Here is a 17,694-nt window from a genome sequence, read left to right as displayed (position 1 = left end):
TTTCCTGGTCGGTAAGTGCCGGGTAAGGAGACACTGTCACCACACGGTTGCTGTTCTGGCTGTAAGTGGAGAGCGCGGCCGCTTCCCTGCTCCCACCGGCTCCGCACGGGGCCTGGGCTCCCTCTACCGAGAGCGTGGAGCCATGGAAAGCGAATAAACCACGTCCAAGCAAAGCTGCCAGGCAGAGCAATGTCTGTTCCCGGCGCAGAGGAGCGCTTACACAGCAGGAAATGGGATGTTATAAAACCACAAAAACCCCCAAACGCTTCTTCAGAGCGCTGGAGCTGGACACAACTACTGAGACAGCGCCTGAACCAAGCTCTGTTCAACAGCTGACTGCAGAATATCCCGTAATCCCCTGGAAATCCATCAACCTTAAGCCACACACCTGCAGAGGTTAAACGGAGCTGCTTGGGGAAAGTGGTTATTTAGTTATAAAAGGAAATTCCAGTACATCACTCCCCCAGCCCCAGGACAGGGCCCTGCCAGGTAGTTCCCACTTTTTTAACAAAGCACAGAGGTCTCTCACCGAAGGCAGAAGCAGCACAGTTACCTTTATTGCCTGTGTAACACCTGCAGCAAGGGACAAGCAGAACACGGTATAAACCCACGCACAACAGATACATTAACGTCTCTTAGAAATCTTTCAGAAGAAAAGTTGGAAAGCTGATATACCTCTACAGCCTCATGAGCTAAGGTTTCTCATTTACAAACCCATGTTTTTCTTTTAAAGCTGGTATTTTAAAATGGTATAGAAATGCTTCTTTACTAAGCGAGTTAACTTATTTCACAATAAAAATATAGTTTAGTTCTATTAAATTTTCTTCTGAAAATAAGTGTTTCTATTTTCTATGACAATAAATTACAATGTATCACAAATGTAGGCTTTAGCAGAGTTACAAATAAGCAGGAATTAAGTATTCCAACTATAGTTCAACTGAATTCAAGGCCCTTAGTAAGAGATAAGCTGAAGGTGCATTCATGATCCAAACTCAATTTGACAAGGTAAATACATATAACTGAAGTAGATTTAATGGGATTTAGTGCTGTGGTACTTGTATATAGGATAAGTATTCATGAATTATCTGTTCTTCTTCCTCGAGTGTTAAATCCAGATAATCCTCTTCATGCTCAGGAATATCCTCTAGGATTTCATTGACTGCATCAGTCTCCATGTCTTCATCTGTTGGTGAACTAGAGGAACCTTCCAATAAAAAGCAGCAGCAGTGAATTCACCTCTGAAAGAAGTTGGTGCTCTCTCTGTTTCACCAGCGTGGCTGCTCTGCCAGCCCCTTCTTGCACAACCACCCCTTACAACTATTCTGCAAAGGATAGGGCAGGATGGACATTTTTCCTTGTTATTTAAACATGGTGTAGGAAAGCCTTTAATTATACAACAGGGATCACTACAGCTCTGACAAATAATGAGAGAAAAAATACGTGCAAGCTTCTTCGTTAAATGGAAAGTATCAATTATGGTTCTATCCTGCAAGGGACATGAAGGAGTATGGAGGCAGGTCAGCCACCTGCAGAGCACAGATCTGGAATAAACTCCTCAGCCCTGCCCAGGACACCCTGAGTGTCACCTTTTCTTCTGAGCTGCACCTGCCTGCAGCTGATGCCTGTCCCCTCTGGTCCCTGCGTGGCGTCACTGCAGGGGTTGCAGCTCACCTGGGACAACAGCTGCTTTCCTGTAACTGTGTTCCCAGTAAAAGCAGCCTGGGGCATTACTGGAGCCCCTGTGCCACTACTTCAGCAGAAATTACTTAACTATTTCCTACAAAAGCCTTGCCTTCCTTTCCCCCCTGCTGGATGCAACATTCTCACCTGCAGACTCTGTGAGCAGGTCTTTGGAAGAAGTGGATTCCTCTGATGGACTGGACCCTTCTGAGGACAGCAGCAGTGAAGGGGGAAGAACTCCCCCATAATGAGCAAGGGTTTGGGAAGCCACGTGGATGTTCCCTTTAAAGACCTTTAAAGCTTGCTCTGCCGACTCACGGCTGAAACCCATGTACATCAGCTGCAGGAGGGGGAAAAAGAATAATAAAGAAAATCTGGGGAAATCCAAGCTCATCTGACACCAGGGTCTGACAGGAATCTGCTTCTGCATCTGACAGTCATTCTCTCACACAGAGAAAAGTGCTGCATGCCAGGAATTCCAGGACACTGACTCTGGTTTACTGGAACAGTTAACAACAGGGCAGTGACCTATTAAAGGCATGGGGATGTTGAGCACGATCAAGAGCCTCTTGTCTAGTACCAGACCAATTCTTTTTCTGTTTTCAAAATGAAACTTCATAGCACTCCAGTGTATCAGGGGGGTACATGTGCTGTTTACTTTTCCTAGGCAATACAGTTTTCTTGCCTGTTACACAGGCAATTACACAGCCACACTAATTACTGACGAGCTTGTCAGACAGCCTGTCATGAGAAATACACATTCCAATTCTTTCCCTTGTGCACTGCAGAGTTTAGAGACTTGAATAAATTTCTCATTTGCTGTCTTTTTTGGGGATAAAGCATTATTATGGACATACTTCCCCTCCACATCCATGCATGGCAGGCTGGTGCAATGGGCAGGAAGTACACACAAATTACACGTTAGCTCGAGTGACTTCACCATTAGGAGTGGATGCCAGACCCTGGAGTGTGACAGCCTGAGTGACATGGGTCAAAGAATATTTGTGAAGCTTTGCTTAAGGAAAATCTGCTCTCTTTGCAAGCGTAATTCAGAGACAAGACAAGCAGCTCACAAGAAAGCAAGTGGTCTAGCTTACTTGCTCAATACTTTCTTGGGAAACCTGAAACTGGTCCATGGCCACAGAATCATCACCATCATCTTCCAACAGTAACTCGGGATTGTCAAGAATAAACTGCAATAAAACAGAGAGATTAGAATAGAGCAACAGAGCTACAACAGTCTTCAACTCAGTGGTGTATGCAGCCCAATGGTTGATAAAAGCAAACCTCAGCCAACTTAAGTGGTATCTGATTTATTGGGTCAGGAAGTGCAAGTGCAGTCATTAAAGTTCAGAAAAGGTAGCTATGAACTAAAAAACATACTACAGAAAATAAGAATCTGCTAAACAAGAAAAAAATCCCCAACCAAATTCCTTTTGTACAACACTACTACTACTGAAAAATCATTTACCTTAAAGGCTTGGTCCAGGTTTCCCTGTGTATTTTGAAGAGCTACCTGAGCAGCTCTCTGTGAGTAGCCCATACTTTTCAGGGTATTGATGTCTTCCAGTCGCTGCCGCCTTTTAGCTCTTTCCTCCCTCCTGATCTGCGCCTTTTCCTGCAAGAGCACAGATACTGCAAAGCTCACTGTGCATGGGAATGCTTTAACACACAGCCTGTGCATGTAGGGTTTCTTGGATTTTTTTGCTTTAACTTTGAATCTCTTGAGGAAAAGGCTTTTTTTTTTTTTTTCTTTTTGTAAATACAGACTGTGCTGCCAGACACTCGTTCCTAAATAAAGCTGCATTTCCATGAGCCAGCCCTGTCGCCACACTTCCGCTCCGCAGATCGGATCTGGTGCCATCGCAGCTATTCCCGGCCCTGTGTGGTAAGTGACAAACCCGTTTGGCAGATGGGCCCACAGACAAGACTTGCCAAGGACAGACAGTCAGAACCAGGCAGGGAGCCAAGGAGTTCTGTTCAGCCTTCCCTCAGCCAGTTGGCTTTTCAGTCCACACTTCACTGTTTTACGTCTAGAACTGCCTCCTCAGCATACGAAACATCACTTCAGATCTGGACAGCACTATCTTCACTCACTCTAGCACAAAAAAATCCTTTTTCCCTCCTGGATCTTCCAAGTACAAAGCCACAATAGGGGGCAGCCAAGCCTGGGAGTGACAGCTTGGTCCTGGTGGTTTATTCCCATACGGAGCACTGCTGAGTAGCAAACACTGGTGCAAAGCCTTCGCCATGTGCCTCTGTGGTACAACCACAGGTCTTTGGTGCTCTCATTCCATCTGTTTTGAGACAGAGCTACCCTTGTTAATACATTAAGTTTTGGTTTCAAACTTGTGCCAACACGTCAAACTGTCAGCTACACCAACAGTGCCAAAGCGAGATAATCCAAGTCCTTAATTTAGCACCACGCTGCTCTGGCCACACACACACACATCTCATGACACCCCAACTCAGATGATCTGTGATTTAATGCTTTCACTGGCCCTACCTCTCTCCTGTTGGTGATCAGATTGGCAGCATGCTCCACATTCCCGTGGCATGCTCGCAGGGCAAGGCGAGCTTCCTGTTCCGAGAATCCCAGGAGAGAAAGGCGATCCACTTTATCAGGATCTATGGACAGCTCTCCGTATAAAGAAGATGCCTGGATATGGAAAGAGCAAAATGTCACCACTTATACTGTTAACATACAAACAAAAAATGCCTCCCTGCTTCTCTGAGTAAGCAAAGAACAGATGCAAGATGGAACCCAAACTGAGGGGCTGGAGTGAAGGACTCCAGAGTTTTAGCTAAAGCTGCCTTACCTTCTGAATGTATTCTGCAGCCTCCTTTTCTCTGCCACTGTGGTAGTGCCCGATCCCTTGAAGGAGGTAAAGCCGTAGAAATAAAACCTTTTCACGACCGTAGCTTCCCTAAGGAATTGTTTAAAGAAGGAGGGTGGACCATGTAGATAGAAGAATGTGGTAGAATACCAGTTCATTATCAACAGAACACTCTACACATTCAGAGAAGACACAGTCAGGGCTTTGTGACAGTCAGTGTGCAGATAAAGCATCACACCTAAACCCCTGATGATGTCTGTGCATATAAACACACACTTACCATGACCTTTTTGCCAGGCCCAGTGTTCTCCATGTGCTGACAATTACAGAACCAGATGACAGGCTAATGATACACAGGAAAACTAAACTTCTAAAAGCCAGTCTCGCAATACTTGAACAGTAACTGAATACATGTAGAAAAAAATCCCACCCTAATTAAATCAAACCCAGCATACTTTTATGTCAATAAGCCTTTCGTGGTTCTCCCCATAGCACCTCTGGAAGCATTTCTGTGCTGTGGATAGCTTTTTCTCTGCATCATCCAGGCAGTCCAGCTGCTCCAGACGGAAGTAGCACCACACTATATCCAGCTGCAGCACTGCGTAATTATCAACCGTGTTCAGCAGCTCCATGCTACACTCACTGGAAAATAAAACAGTTTTTTTTTTCTTTTCTGGGAGAGGGTTGTTTATTTCTTCCTCACACACACACTTTTTAACACTCATAAGACAACATCTTAGAAGTGTGCACACTCATGTTGTGGAAAGCACACTCTTCATATCTGAGGCAACAAACTGATGCCAGGGGAACGGGAATCAAGTCCTGATCACCCATCCTGTACACTGACACGCGGGACAGATACCAACCCTACATCTTAAAGCATTACAGTAACAAAATGAGCTGTGGCTACTGTTTTAAGATGGCAGCTCTAAAAGCATAATGGAGTTAAATCCTGTGTAATCTTTGGGAGGACTGAGAAACTGCCTCGGTGCACATGAACACGCTGAGTACTGTGCCAGTCCCCTTGCACACCCACACAGATGAGAAACAGACAGGGACAGTATGACTTTCGGGATCTCAAAGGAGCAATTTATGGCTCTGACAGCTGATAGGAAACTAATTTACTTGCAGAAGCCCTGGTATGGTTACTGATCTCAGCTATCTGTTCCACCTTTTACAAGAAATTATTACTTCACAGGAGCAACTGCAAATGAATATCTGTGACTGTCTCTCCTGCAATTTATAACCCGGTACATGAATATTGACAGTTTCTGTTTATGTTGTTATGAAAGATTAACTTGCCCAGTGGCAGTATCTGTTTCAGCTGTTGTACATGAAGCCACCTGTCACTGCAAGTCAGAGCTTTATCTGCTGTTTCCCATCTGCAAGACGGGGTGTGAAGCAACCCCAAGCAAAACTGGCCCTGATTTATAAGCATAGGTAGAGTTTGTGCTGTTCCTTTATGGGCTGACAGTAAAGAGAGATGCAAGGACTCAAAATGTTCTTACCAGAAGTGTTTATCAGCATCCAACAAATATGGCAGTGCTATTTCATATTCTTTCTTCTTCATTAATGCTCTGCCCTTCTCATGGTAACCCATAGCCAGCACAAGCGCCTAGAAAAACAGATTGAGACTTTTGACTGCACCTCCCTAGCTCAAAGAGCTAAAAGGAAATATCCAGGTAATCCATCGGAGTCCTTGTTCTTTCTAGAAAAATACCACTGTATCAGTTCTGTAAGACCAGTGCCATTTCACACTGCTTCACACTTTTCTCCCATCTGATAATGTCAGATATTGCCTAGTTAAAAGCAATGGATGTTACTGGCACATGAAATGCTGCACCATGCTTACTTTAAGAATGCAACCCCAGAGAGATTTTTAATGGTGAGTAGTACAAAGCTCAGCATTAGAGCTCAGTGGTACAAAGCTCAACTACACCTCCTAACAACATCAAATTTGTTTCGCTTTGCTATCACAGTTATCTTGCAAAACCTAGAAATTCACCTCCTGAGAAACATTATAACTGAAAATTAAATTTTGAATGTGTCAAGAAAACACTCCTGCAATGCAACAAATGGAAATGTAATAATAATTCTGGATAGAAACAACCTGCAATACTTCCTCTTATTTTTGATCAATACTGATGAAATGTCATTCACTTGAACACCGGATGCTTTAACTCTTCAGGTGAATTATTATGTTCACCACTTCATTAGAACAGCATGCACTGTTAGAGTGGACAGTGTCATCCCCATCACCCAGAGACTCCAGGTGATGCAGAAATCACAGCAGGCCTCAGGAGAGGCTGGAACAGCAGTTGGCACACACTGGCTCAGTTCTTCACAATTTTTTTTCTGGGGTGTAATTCCAAGTATTTGTAAAAAATTTGTTTATCTTCAGAAAATCCAGTAATCTTGAAAGGCAGCACCTATTGCTAGTCTTCTCCTTCAGTGGCCAACATCAGGTGTGTCACTCCTTCTGTAACTCAATACTTGCACTCAACCAAAGCTATTTTCAGTTGAGAATGTGGAACACTCTTGAATGATGAACAAATTTAAGTTTGAAAGGGGATACACTGAAAAAGATCTAAAAACTATATTAACAGAGTCCAATTTAGAGAGACTCATCAAGTTCCAAATGGAAATAAGGCCTAAGAAACAAGTTACTTTCATGCCTTTCTAGGACACCTAAAATTTATAATAGGCACTAGGATACAACAAAATTAAAGCCCATCTTAAACTGCAAAAGTAAGATATGGATGATACAGAGGTCAGTGCAAGACTAGACCTGTAATGAGATCAGCATTCAGAGGTTGTCTCCAGGTGACTGAAATATAGAGTTTACTATAGAGTTCACCTTAAATTTTATTTCTAAATTATTTGAATTAAACAAACATATAGTGGACCCAGGGTTACATCCCCAGAAAGTCTGACTGTATTTCAAACCCCTATTTTAAATGTTTCACAGACCAAGCTTTAAAGAGCCATCTTAACAGCACTGTATGATGCTTTCACCTACTTTTTTAGCTTGAGGAGGAATCGGAATTGACCTTCCAGTTTGATTAGCTATATCTAGGTATGGAACAGAGTCTGGATCCAAGTACTCTTCTGAAAGATATAAAAAAGTTTAAAATTTAAACACCACCTTCAACAGAGCAACTCTGCTGCCATAAGATTATGTTAGTAAATATGTTGTTAAACAAAACAGCAAACAACAACAACAACAAAATCAGAATTACATATAAAGGCTGCATGTGTGTTTTTCTGGACATAGCAACCAACAGAGGCTCTGGCCAGGTAAACATGAGGAAATTCTAGAAAGGTCACTATGGAAAAGGCCTTGTGCATGCATAAATTTAGATACAGTATTAAAAGTTACATGAATTATAAAGAAGGGTTTTTTTTTTTGCAGAAGACAAAACACCTATATTTTACACAACATAGCATTTGAAATGATGTATCAACTAAAGCATACAATATTTAAAAAATATAGCTGAGCACAGTTGATAATGCTGAAAAAAAATACAGCTCAGTATTTTTCTTCCCACATCTTTAATGCTTATAACCAAACTATCAATTTTGTTTTAACTTCCATTCTATTTACAATGAAAAGATGATTTTCTTGTAAGCAAAAGACAGTTAAGGAAGAGTTTGTTGAGATTAAAAGCTTCTGCCCTGAGGTTTCTCTCAGGTGAAACAAAAGGGTTGTTAAACCCTTACTACACTTCTCACAGAACCTCCAGCCTGGGAGCCCATTACAGACTCTGATCTGTACTCTGGGATTGGCTGTAATTGACAGTGGCAAAAACCATAAAGAGACCCCATTCAGGATTCAAAATTTGGGGTCTAAATCACTCCTTAAGTCCAAAAAATGCAAACACCTCTGTCGTGTTCAAAATCTGATATTATGGTAAGAAACTGGCTGTCACCAGCTTTGAAGCTTTGTTCAGGTGTTCCTGCATTTGGCAGGAATTCATTACCTGCTCAGCTCCACAGTTCCTTGCTTGTGGATTTGTGAAACAATGGAATAGAGAAGTGATTTAAACTCACCATCAAGCACTGCAGTTCACAAACACAACCTCATTTTGAAAAATTATTACTGTTAAGTGAAGTAAATCCCTTTAACTTAATCCACAGTTGCCAGGAATTAACATCCAAGGGAATAAGAACACAACAGCCATGTTGCAGATGACAGTGACAAATGAGTTGCTCTGCACAATGAGACCATGGTTACACACAGCCATAGCTGAACTACAAAAAGTGTTTCATGACCTATAACACATCATGCCACTGTGCTTATGTCTACAATAAACCTAAAGCTTCTCACAAGTCTTCAGACCTGTAACTGCCAAGGGCCAATTAAATAATTGATTCGTATTATATCCTTCTCAAAGTGCCAAAGTTTTTTTGTAGCATTCTAGTTATGTAAAAAGGGTAGAAAATACAGTTTTAGCCAACTTAAAATCCAGTTTTCAAGTAGGTAGAAACCTACAAAAGTATGAACTGAAATTCAGCCATGGTATAGGCACTCTTCCACATTGAAAGGCCTCTGAGAATATAATTTTTGATGCACAAAAATTAATGAACACCCACCTCCCCCTGAACCCAACCAGCCTACTTACCTCTCTCTGCTAGAATTTCCAAACCCTTCTTAGTTCTTTGCATCTTGTCATTTATTTCTTTTTCTTTCTTACACTGAAGTTCTTCTTCCTGAATTTTTCTTTTGGTTTCCTCATCACTCTGTTCCAGTTGAAGCACCATAACTTTTGCGTTGTGTGTGACACCCTGGTCTTCAAGAGTTTTACCTGCAAAACAGAGTGTGAATTACACAATTCAAGTACTGGAAGTACTGAAATTTCAAGACTTGAGAACTCAGTCAAAAACCATGAAAATTACCGACATAGTCAGCAAAATTTAGAATCAGACTTGCATCTTTAAAGTGCTTTTGAAGCGACTGATATGTTTCTTTCCTTGTTATTTTCAAGACATACCAAAGATACCATTATTTCTGTTTCAGTTAATTGATCTTCAGGCAAAAATTGGAATAAGAACATGTCCAGGATCATACACAAGAGGACAGGACAGAGGAACTGGGAACTGAATCCAAGTTCCTTTTATCAGTTCCATGGTTCTAATTCTGATATATTCCAGGGCCATCAGCAAAGCAAAAGCTGTATCCTCACTTCCCACATGTCTGACAGGTTGAACATGGGCAAAGCAATACAAAAAGTCTTTGCAAGTGCTATTACACAGTAAAATTTTGGAAGAAATTTAGTTTCTTTTAAATGTGCATTTTCAGTGTTTCAACGCTAGAAAAGGGGATTTTCAACATTTATTACAGTATTCCTTTAACTGATCTAATTCTATTTAAGAATTTTGATCATCATAATTTATTACATTTCCTGTAAAGCAGAACCTGACAAATATAACTGCTTTTTTTTGGAAATTTCTGAAATTAATATAGTTACAAGGCCATTTTTCTTCTGAGAATTAGAAAACTAGAAAATTAGCATAAAGGTATCCTTAACTAGAGATACATACCCAGATCAAGCTGCTTCTTATTTATGATTATTTTGACAGCATTTTCTTGTAATGCATATTCCTGTGCTATCCTGTGAAATAAATAATTTCATCCATAAGCATAAATTTGTAGGCTACACAATATTGTTGTTACAATAGCAATAAAGCCTAAAAATTAGTGCTTATAAAAGGCTTAAAATTTCTGCTACAAAAGGCTGCTAGAATTAAAATAACATCATCAGAGAGCTTTGTGTACCATATAGGGAAAATCTGGGATACAAAAAGGGAAAAAGCAAAACAGACAGAAAAGAATCTGATTATTTTAGGCTTAAAAACACAAAAGAAAGAGAAGGTAATGTTCACTGTTCAGAAGATCTGCCTGGTTACAGATTTGGAACACCGATCACTGGTGCCTTCTCAGGTACTTGCTGGGGATTTACACAGCACTATCTATTTCCTGTTTTCCATCTGTTAAACCACAGCTGTTCCCATGAAGAACTGCCCTACAAGGACACTGGACATCCTGTTCAGAGAATACATGCTAAAAAAAAGCTTAAATCAAACAAAAAGTGTGTTTGTTTTAAATTGTTTTTTTTTAAATGCTGTATGAAGGATGGTATCTCATGAGAGAAGCATGAAGGGTGATTGCACTTACTGGGATCTGAGCTCCTTGCCTGTGATGAACAGACTGGTTTCCAGTGGGATTTTCCTGCTCTGTAGTAATTAGGGGAAAAGAAAGAGGGAAGGAAAAGCACGGTATCAAGATACTTCGGACATTTTCTTAATTACAGTAACATTTCTTTTTCAAATAACAATTATGTTTAGAGGCTTATGGCTGGACATACATAATAGTAATTTCCAGTCCTGTACCTGCTATATAGTGCTAAAAATAAGCATTATAACAGCAGACTATTCAGAATTAAATAAATATAAATTCAGAGCCAAACAATTTAAATTAATTTAATTATGCACCTCCAATCTTAACTGTGCTTTGCAATTATGCTACTCACCTGTGACTGGCTAGGTTATGATTAATTCCTGTTAGTGTCTCTAGTCCCAGATTAGATAAACTGGAATTTTAAATTAATTCATTCCCCTCTTTGCCCAGCAGCATTATAAAGTAGAATTATGAAACTATTTGGTTGTTGTATCTGCATGGCAATCACTTAAAACTCTCCACCCTTTAGCCCAGGTAATTATTTTTCACTACAGGAGTACTTTATGCCTGAAATTAGAAGTTGAAACCTGACTTTAAAAGGGCAAAACTTAGTTCAGTTCTCTGTTGGAGAAGCTTTTAGGAGTCTGCTCTAGAAGGCTGAGCTTTGGAATGGGCTGCCCAGGGAGGTGGTGGAGTCTCCATCCCTGGAAGTGCTCAAGAAACAACTGGAAGAAGCACTATGTGCTATGGTTTAGTTGACAAAGTGGTGGTAGGTAAAGGTTGGAATGATGATCTTGGAGGTCTTTTCCAACCTTAATGATTCTGTGACTCTGCAATTCTATGAATCTATGAAGGGAACAGGTGAGTGCCATCACAACAGAAAATCCTGCTTTTCATTTCCAAGTTCAAGCAACATTAATAGGCTGACTGCACTTGAGGTATTCTTCAGCTGAAAAAATACACCTGTTCTTTACTGCTAATACAAGCAGTCACATCAGAAGGAATCAAATTGAAACAGACACTTAAATAGAACTTATTTTTCTTAATTAAAATATTATTTGTCATGAAATCCTAAAGGGAAAAACTACTCATCTCCTCAATATCATATTCCTTTGCCACGATATTCCTGTATACCTGGGAAACTGAAATATGTAATTCCCCCTCTCCCCATGTTTTATATACCTGACACAGATCACTCATTCAAAAAGCTGAAGTAAAAATATCTGCATAGACACAGATCTAGAACTCAAAAGCTCAAAGTAAAGCTACTTATGCAGATTTTTTTGCAGTGTTACTCACTTTTCTACGAGGCAGATATATATCAAGTCTTGCAATCCCAGTCACTTTAAAATTCTCATTTCCTGTCCCACGCTCAATTGCTTTACACCGTATTTCTTCAAGCATATTCTCTGTATCATTCTCATTGATATTCAGCTTGGATGAATATTTTTGTACAAGCTCCTGAGAAAACGAGAAGAAAAACTGGGTAAGTGCACCAGCAGTATGACACGGAAGATGTATGACATCAACTCAGAGAAAATATTTACCTTCATCTCTTTACCAGCTTCTTTTTTTTCATCTGTATATGGTGGTTTCCATAGCTGAATTTTGTCCTCTCTTAAGCAGCTTGTCAGTTTTGCTATCAAATACTTCTTTTGTGCCATTCTTTAAAAAAAAAAAAAAAGGACAGTTGGAAGGGAAAAGAAAGAAAAATAAACAATCCTTTAATATAGCTTTCCTGTAGTAAGATATTTTGGTTTTCAGGAAGTCTAAATGACATTTTGGAATTCTGCAATAAAAGATGAGTATTAAATGTATTTCATGCATTTTGGTGAGGAGAAGAAACTGAGGCCAAACTATGAGAAAAAATGGTGAAAAAATTATTGAAAAGAGGGTGAAATTTGGATTGGAGTAGAGATAACTTAGAAGGGCCCTGCCATTTTGAGACAAATTAAACCTCTTCCTATCCCCTCATGTGAACTGTGATTGCAGAAAGTGTCAATACATCAAAATTGACAATTCAGTTGTTCTGCCCTGCTCTGGATGGAGCTGCTCAATCCACCAGTTCTGATTTAGCCCAGAGAAAGCAGGAAACTCTGAGTCAATCAGCATGTCCCTGGGAAAAGAAACAAAAACCAAACACCCCAAGAAGCAGGGAAGGCACACAGAGGGCAAGGAAAGGTGCATGCAGAGATCTCAATGGAAGAAAAAAAATAACTAGGTGCATGATAAAGCATGGGAGACTTGTGGCTCTTGGACACTGGGAATCATATGGAAAATGTCCTTTAATTTATACAGAAAAGCATTTAAAATGTTGGCATACATGCACTAAGGTTGGCATGAATTTGATTAATCAGCTTCACTTTTCTTTCAGAGTGGCTTCCATCTTTCATTCTTGTTTATTGGCACACAGCTCTCAGGAGAAAAGGGAAGAGTTCTCTGTTTCAAAAACTGCTCCTGGCTCGGAAAAACACTATTTGAGGCGAAAAAAATATAGGCAAATATCCAATATGTGATAAGTTGACTGGTCAGCCTTACCTCAAGCCCAGCTTTAGCTGAGCTACAAAGAATTCCCTGGAAGCTGCACTGACAACAGTCTCCCCTAAACAGGAGTCAGAGGGATGAACTGGGCAAGTGGATGGTTTAACAATCTTTCCAGTTGGATTGCTGTAATTTGCACAGTGTCTGTCAATACTAGCAGAGACAACCACACATTCTTTTTCCTGCTGGGATGCAACTGCTATTATTTTAGAGCCAAGGCAAACAGTGGCATTTACAAAGCAAAAGTGACAAAACCACTCAATTTTCAAAACATTGCACTGTAGTTATTAAAGCAGCTTTCCCAAAATACACCAGGGAATTCTCATGAACAGCTTGTAACCATCATTTTCCCACTTTTAAGTTTTACTGAAGACCCATTTTATACCCATAATTCTACTTAACATTAACAAAAAAAGTTGCTCATGGTTTTGGGTCACCCAGATAAAATTTAAAATTGCAGCCTATGCTTAAGATTAAGAACTGTAAATACAGGTGATATTTATAAACTGGTCATTCATCTGTTTAACAATATTATAGCTTAGTAAGTTTGTGATTTTTAATTAAGCTATCAAAACAGAAAACACCCTTGCAGTCTCCAGTCAAACTCATTCTTACAAACCCTTTATATAAAAAACAAAATTTTGCTTTCGCAAACACAAAACTTATGATTTTATATGTAACATTTCTAACACTTAAAATAAATTCCATCACACCATCACTAAATTGCATGAGAATCCATAGCAAAAACATCTGTGACTCACTCTTCCATCAGCCACGAAAAGCCACAAGAACTCCTGACACAATTTCACTTTCGGTATGAATTTAAAGGGACTTTCTCAAAACTCCTTTGAGTAAACAACCGGGGGTGTTTCCCAAGAAGCACTCTGAATGCAAAACTGAGCTTTTGCAAATAAAATTTCGTCCTCTAAGCCCAGTTTGCCTTATACGTGAAATAAAACAAGTGGAGAAATAAGATGCATGACATAAGATGCAGCAACCAAGTTCAAAAGGCAAATTGTTGGTGGAAAGAACAGGGGATTGTCAGAACGGCTGGATAATAAAGGAGGACACATCAATTTTCCCTAAAAAGGAGGAAAGCACAGCTCTGTCACATTTCTCCGTGCCTGAAGGAGGGGAAGCACTGAAGCAGCGTCACGAGCAAACACACAGGGACGGCAGCCCCATCCCTGCGGGCCCGGGGTGCCGGGGCATCCTCATCCCTCCCCAGGAGCACATCCAGTGCCTCCCGTGCCAGGACAGCTCCGGCACCCCCAGCTCCCCGCTGTCAGCGCGGCCGTGCCAGCACGGCCCCGGCCCCGGGCACCCACCTGCGCCCTGCGGGCTCGGCACAGCCTCCGCCGAGGGAAGCTCGGGGGCCGACGCAGCTGCTCCCTGAGCTGCTTCCCGGGAGGGAGGGAGGCGACGGCCGCTGTCCCTGAGGGAGAGGATGGGGAGCGGCTCCTACGGCAGCCCGGAAGGCCCGGGGAGACGGGCGTGACGTGCGTGAAGCCGCGCCCCGCCCGCCATGTCCGCGCCCTGCCCTCACTCTGAGGGGCCGGGGCGTGTCCGCTGCCCGACGCGCGCTGTGGCAGAACTGCCTTCGGTCGGGGTGCTTTAGTGCTTGGTTCTTTGCATGCTTTCAAGCGTAGTGAAAAAGAAAGGAATCACAGAATCGTAGCGTCAGTTAGGCTGGAAAAGAGCTCTGAGGTCATCGAGTCTGACGTGTGACGGAACACTGCATCAGCCAGACCTGAGTGCCACGTCCAGTCTTTCCTTAAACATTTCCAGGGATGGTGTCTCCACCACCTCCCCAGGCCGCCCATTCCAGTATCTAATCTTCCTTTCCTTTCCAAATGTCCAACCGAAAGCTCCCCTGCCACAGCTTAAGGCCGTGTCTTCTCATCCTGTCCCTGAGATCAATGTGTGTAAGGGCCTGAAGAGGGGGTGCCGAGAGCATGGACTGGGCTCTCCTTGGTGGGGCCCAGAAACAGGACAAGAGCCAACGGGCAGAAACTGATGCACAGGAAATTCCATCTGAACATGAGGAAAAACGTCTTCCCTGAACAGTGACCGAGCACTGGAACAGATTGCCGAGAGACAGTGTGGAGTCCTCCCTCACTATTCCAGTACCACCTGGATACAATCTCCTGTGCCATGAGACCAGATGACCACTGTGGCCCCTTCCAACTCAACCCATTCTGTGGTTCTGTGAGACATAACTTATGAAAGAGCAGCTTACAAGTTCAAAATGATGGCCAGGTGTTATAAAAATAAATTACTTGTTGGTAGAATTACCAACCTTGTTAAGGTTTAGGGCTTGACATGTTTCAGTAATCTCAGACCTTGGGGAAGGTTAACAAAGCTTGGGAAGAAGGAGCTGCTACTGATAGTGACACAAAGAATGCAGAATTTACAGGCCACAAGGACATTTGGCGGAACTCGAAGATAAGGAAGAAGCAAATAAAACCAACTCAGCTCCAACTGGGTTAAAGGTAATTCCAGCAGGGACACATCACAACTACTGACCCAAGAAACCCACAGACTCAAAAGAAGAGAAAGACTGAGCATGCAGAATAATTAGCATAAGAAGCGAAAGAATCATTAAACAGTAGAAGATAGAATACTAATTAACAAGAGAACTATCTAACTCGGAGCAAATGAACAATAATGCCTTTGTTTGCTAAAATGTATAAATAGTAGGCATACTTGATTCGTGGAGTACCACGAAGCACCCAGGCTTGCACGACTCTGAAATAAATCATGTCTCTCTCAAGTGTGTAATTATTGGCTTGTTGCACACTGGGTAATGAACCTGATTTTGTGGACAATAGCAGGAGCTTCTGGCTCCAGAGTATCTGATTGCTCATCCCTAGGATGTGGTGGGGGTCCCCAAGGCTGCCTGAGGGACTGTCCCTCCAGAAAAGGCTAGGGTTGGGTCTGAGTGTTCTGTAGCCACCCCTCATCTACTACCTCTCTGTGTGCGAGGCACAAATGTGCAGGTTGGGTTTTTTCCTGTATTTTTTGAAGGCATCAGTGTTGTAGGTGAGATTTAACATGGGAGTTTATATTTCCCCATCAACAGAGTGGGCAGGGTCTTGCCTGGTTGTGAGGCTGTCAACAGTTAACCTGGGTTCAGAGACTGGGTTGGAAGAATACATGAGTGGTGTGGAAAACCTGGTGCTAAACACCACCTCAGGCTGAGGCAGTGCTCCAGTGTCACTTCTAGTCCCTGAAATGTCCTGGAATGGGAGCAAGGTGCAAGGCTTCAGGGATCTGGCTGTACAATATGGGCTGCTCAATACTGTGTTTTGTATTTGAGGCTCTCAGAAGGCCTGGAATGGTTTTGAGACCTGTAAAAGACATAAGATTTTCTTTTAATGGGTAGCACCAGTTACAAGTAACTCATGTGGGCTGATTCTTTCATGTGACCAGCAGCATGCTGTCCCAGCAGCAAAGGGATTTTATTCTATTTTATTCTATTTTATTCTATTTTATTTATGTGTGAGTGAAATCATTGCTCAGCAGTGTGAAATATTCTAGAATGGAGGGACCTGCAGGACTGTCCTAACGTTTTCCTTAGGAAGTCATGCGGACTACATGAGGGTCCCGTTTCCAGCTTTGGAAATGGGAACCTCACAGGAATCATGGGCTTGTGAACAAGACATTGAACTAGAATTTCAGGATTCCAGGTTCCCCCATGTGCATAAATCAGTCAGGCTTGCCTACTGATAAACTCAGAGTAAACTTGCTTTATGGCAGTCTTAAGTTCAGTGCTTGAAACTTAGCCTGTGGTAACAGTGATGAAAGCTCCTGCCCATGATGGCCAAACATGAAGAAGTTAACAGGAAAGGTATTGCCCACTTGAGAAGTGGGACTTTCTAGTATTTGAAGTTTTAGTTTTTTCCTGATTTTCCTATTTCATTTTCACCACTGCTGCTTTAGGAAAAAACCCGTCATTTTCTCATTAGACAATTGTGTGTGTGTAGTATTCCAGTCTCTTGAAATGTTAGTATAGCCACTTTTCTCATAACTGAAACTACTCCACTAACAAATGAAAACTTACTGAAAATGTTCTTTCATAATGTCCTTGGAAATTAAATTGAAAGATTCTCCAAAGGCAAAATGCCTTTTCTAAATTAGTTCCAGTCAGTACAAAGCACAGTAGTATGCTAGAGAAGCCTGAGGAAAGGATAAAGTGTTTGTATGAAGGAGTTTACAAAGGAGTTAGTTACTTAGTCCATGCATAAACCTGCACTGACTTTAAAACCAAGGTTTTCAAGGTCCATGTTTAATTAAGATAACTAATTCAATCAAAGGACAATGAAATACTTGAAGTATTTTCTTCCAGGTAATTTGTTTCATGTGGACTAATTGTTATCTAGTACTTTTTACCTGTTATACCTATTAGGTATATCTATGCTTTATCTGTTTTTTTCTTCCTAATCACTCTTTAAATAC

The 17,694-nt window shown here is 41.5% G+C and overlaps 1 protein-coding gene across 1 annotated transcript; it reads right to left on the bottom strand.

Moving 5' to 3' along the window:
• Nucleotides 1-531: 531 nt before the first annotated feature.
• On the bottom strand, nt 532-14,723 carry NUB1 (negative regulator of ubiquitin like proteins 1). The gene is made up of 15 exons (XM_032098597.1): nt 14,565-14,723; nt 12,243-12,360; nt 11,995-12,156; nt 10,693-10,751; nt 10,059-10,129; nt 9,140-9,322; nt 7,537-7,625; nt 6,026-6,132; nt 4,973-5,159; nt 4,500-4,607; nt 4,187-4,339; nt 3,152-3,298; nt 2,778-2,873; nt 1,828-2,020; nt 532-1,204 (listed from the first exon to the last, which is right to left on the bottom strand). The coding sequence occupies exons 2-15, from the start codon at nt 12,357-12,359 to the stop codon at nt 1,041-1,043; spliced, it is 1,836 nt and encodes a 611-aa protein (XP_031954488.1). The 5' UTR covers nt 12,360; nt 14,565-14,723; the 3' UTR covers nt 532-1,040.
• Nucleotides 14,724-17,694: the final 2,971 nt, after the last annotated feature.

The sequence above is a fragment of the Corvus moneduloides genome, chromosome 1 (assembly GCF_009650955.1).
Source record: "Corvus moneduloides isolate bCorMon1 chromosome 1, bCorMon1.pri, whole genome shotgun sequence".
NCBI classification, from domain to species: Eukaryota; Metazoa; Chordata; class Aves; order Passeriformes; family Corvidae; genus Corvus; species Corvus moneduloides.
This window is presented reverse-complemented; position numbering and strand designations above follow the sequence as displayed.

Excerpts from the sequence above, each read along its gene's own strand:
- NUB1 (XM_032098597.1), bottom strand. The coding sequence starts at position 12,359 with ATGGCACAAAAGAAGTATTTGATAGCAAAACTGACAAGCTGCTTAAGA. Across the intron at positions 10,130-10,692 it reads GGCAAGGAGCTCAGATCCCA|GATAGCACAGGAATATGCAT; the intron begins GTAAGTGCAATC and ends TTTATTTCACAG. Across the intron at positions 2,021-2,777 it reads CCCAAGAAAGTATTGAGCAA|CTGATGTACATGGGTTTCAG; the intron begins GTAAGCTAGACC and ends CCCCTCCTGCAG.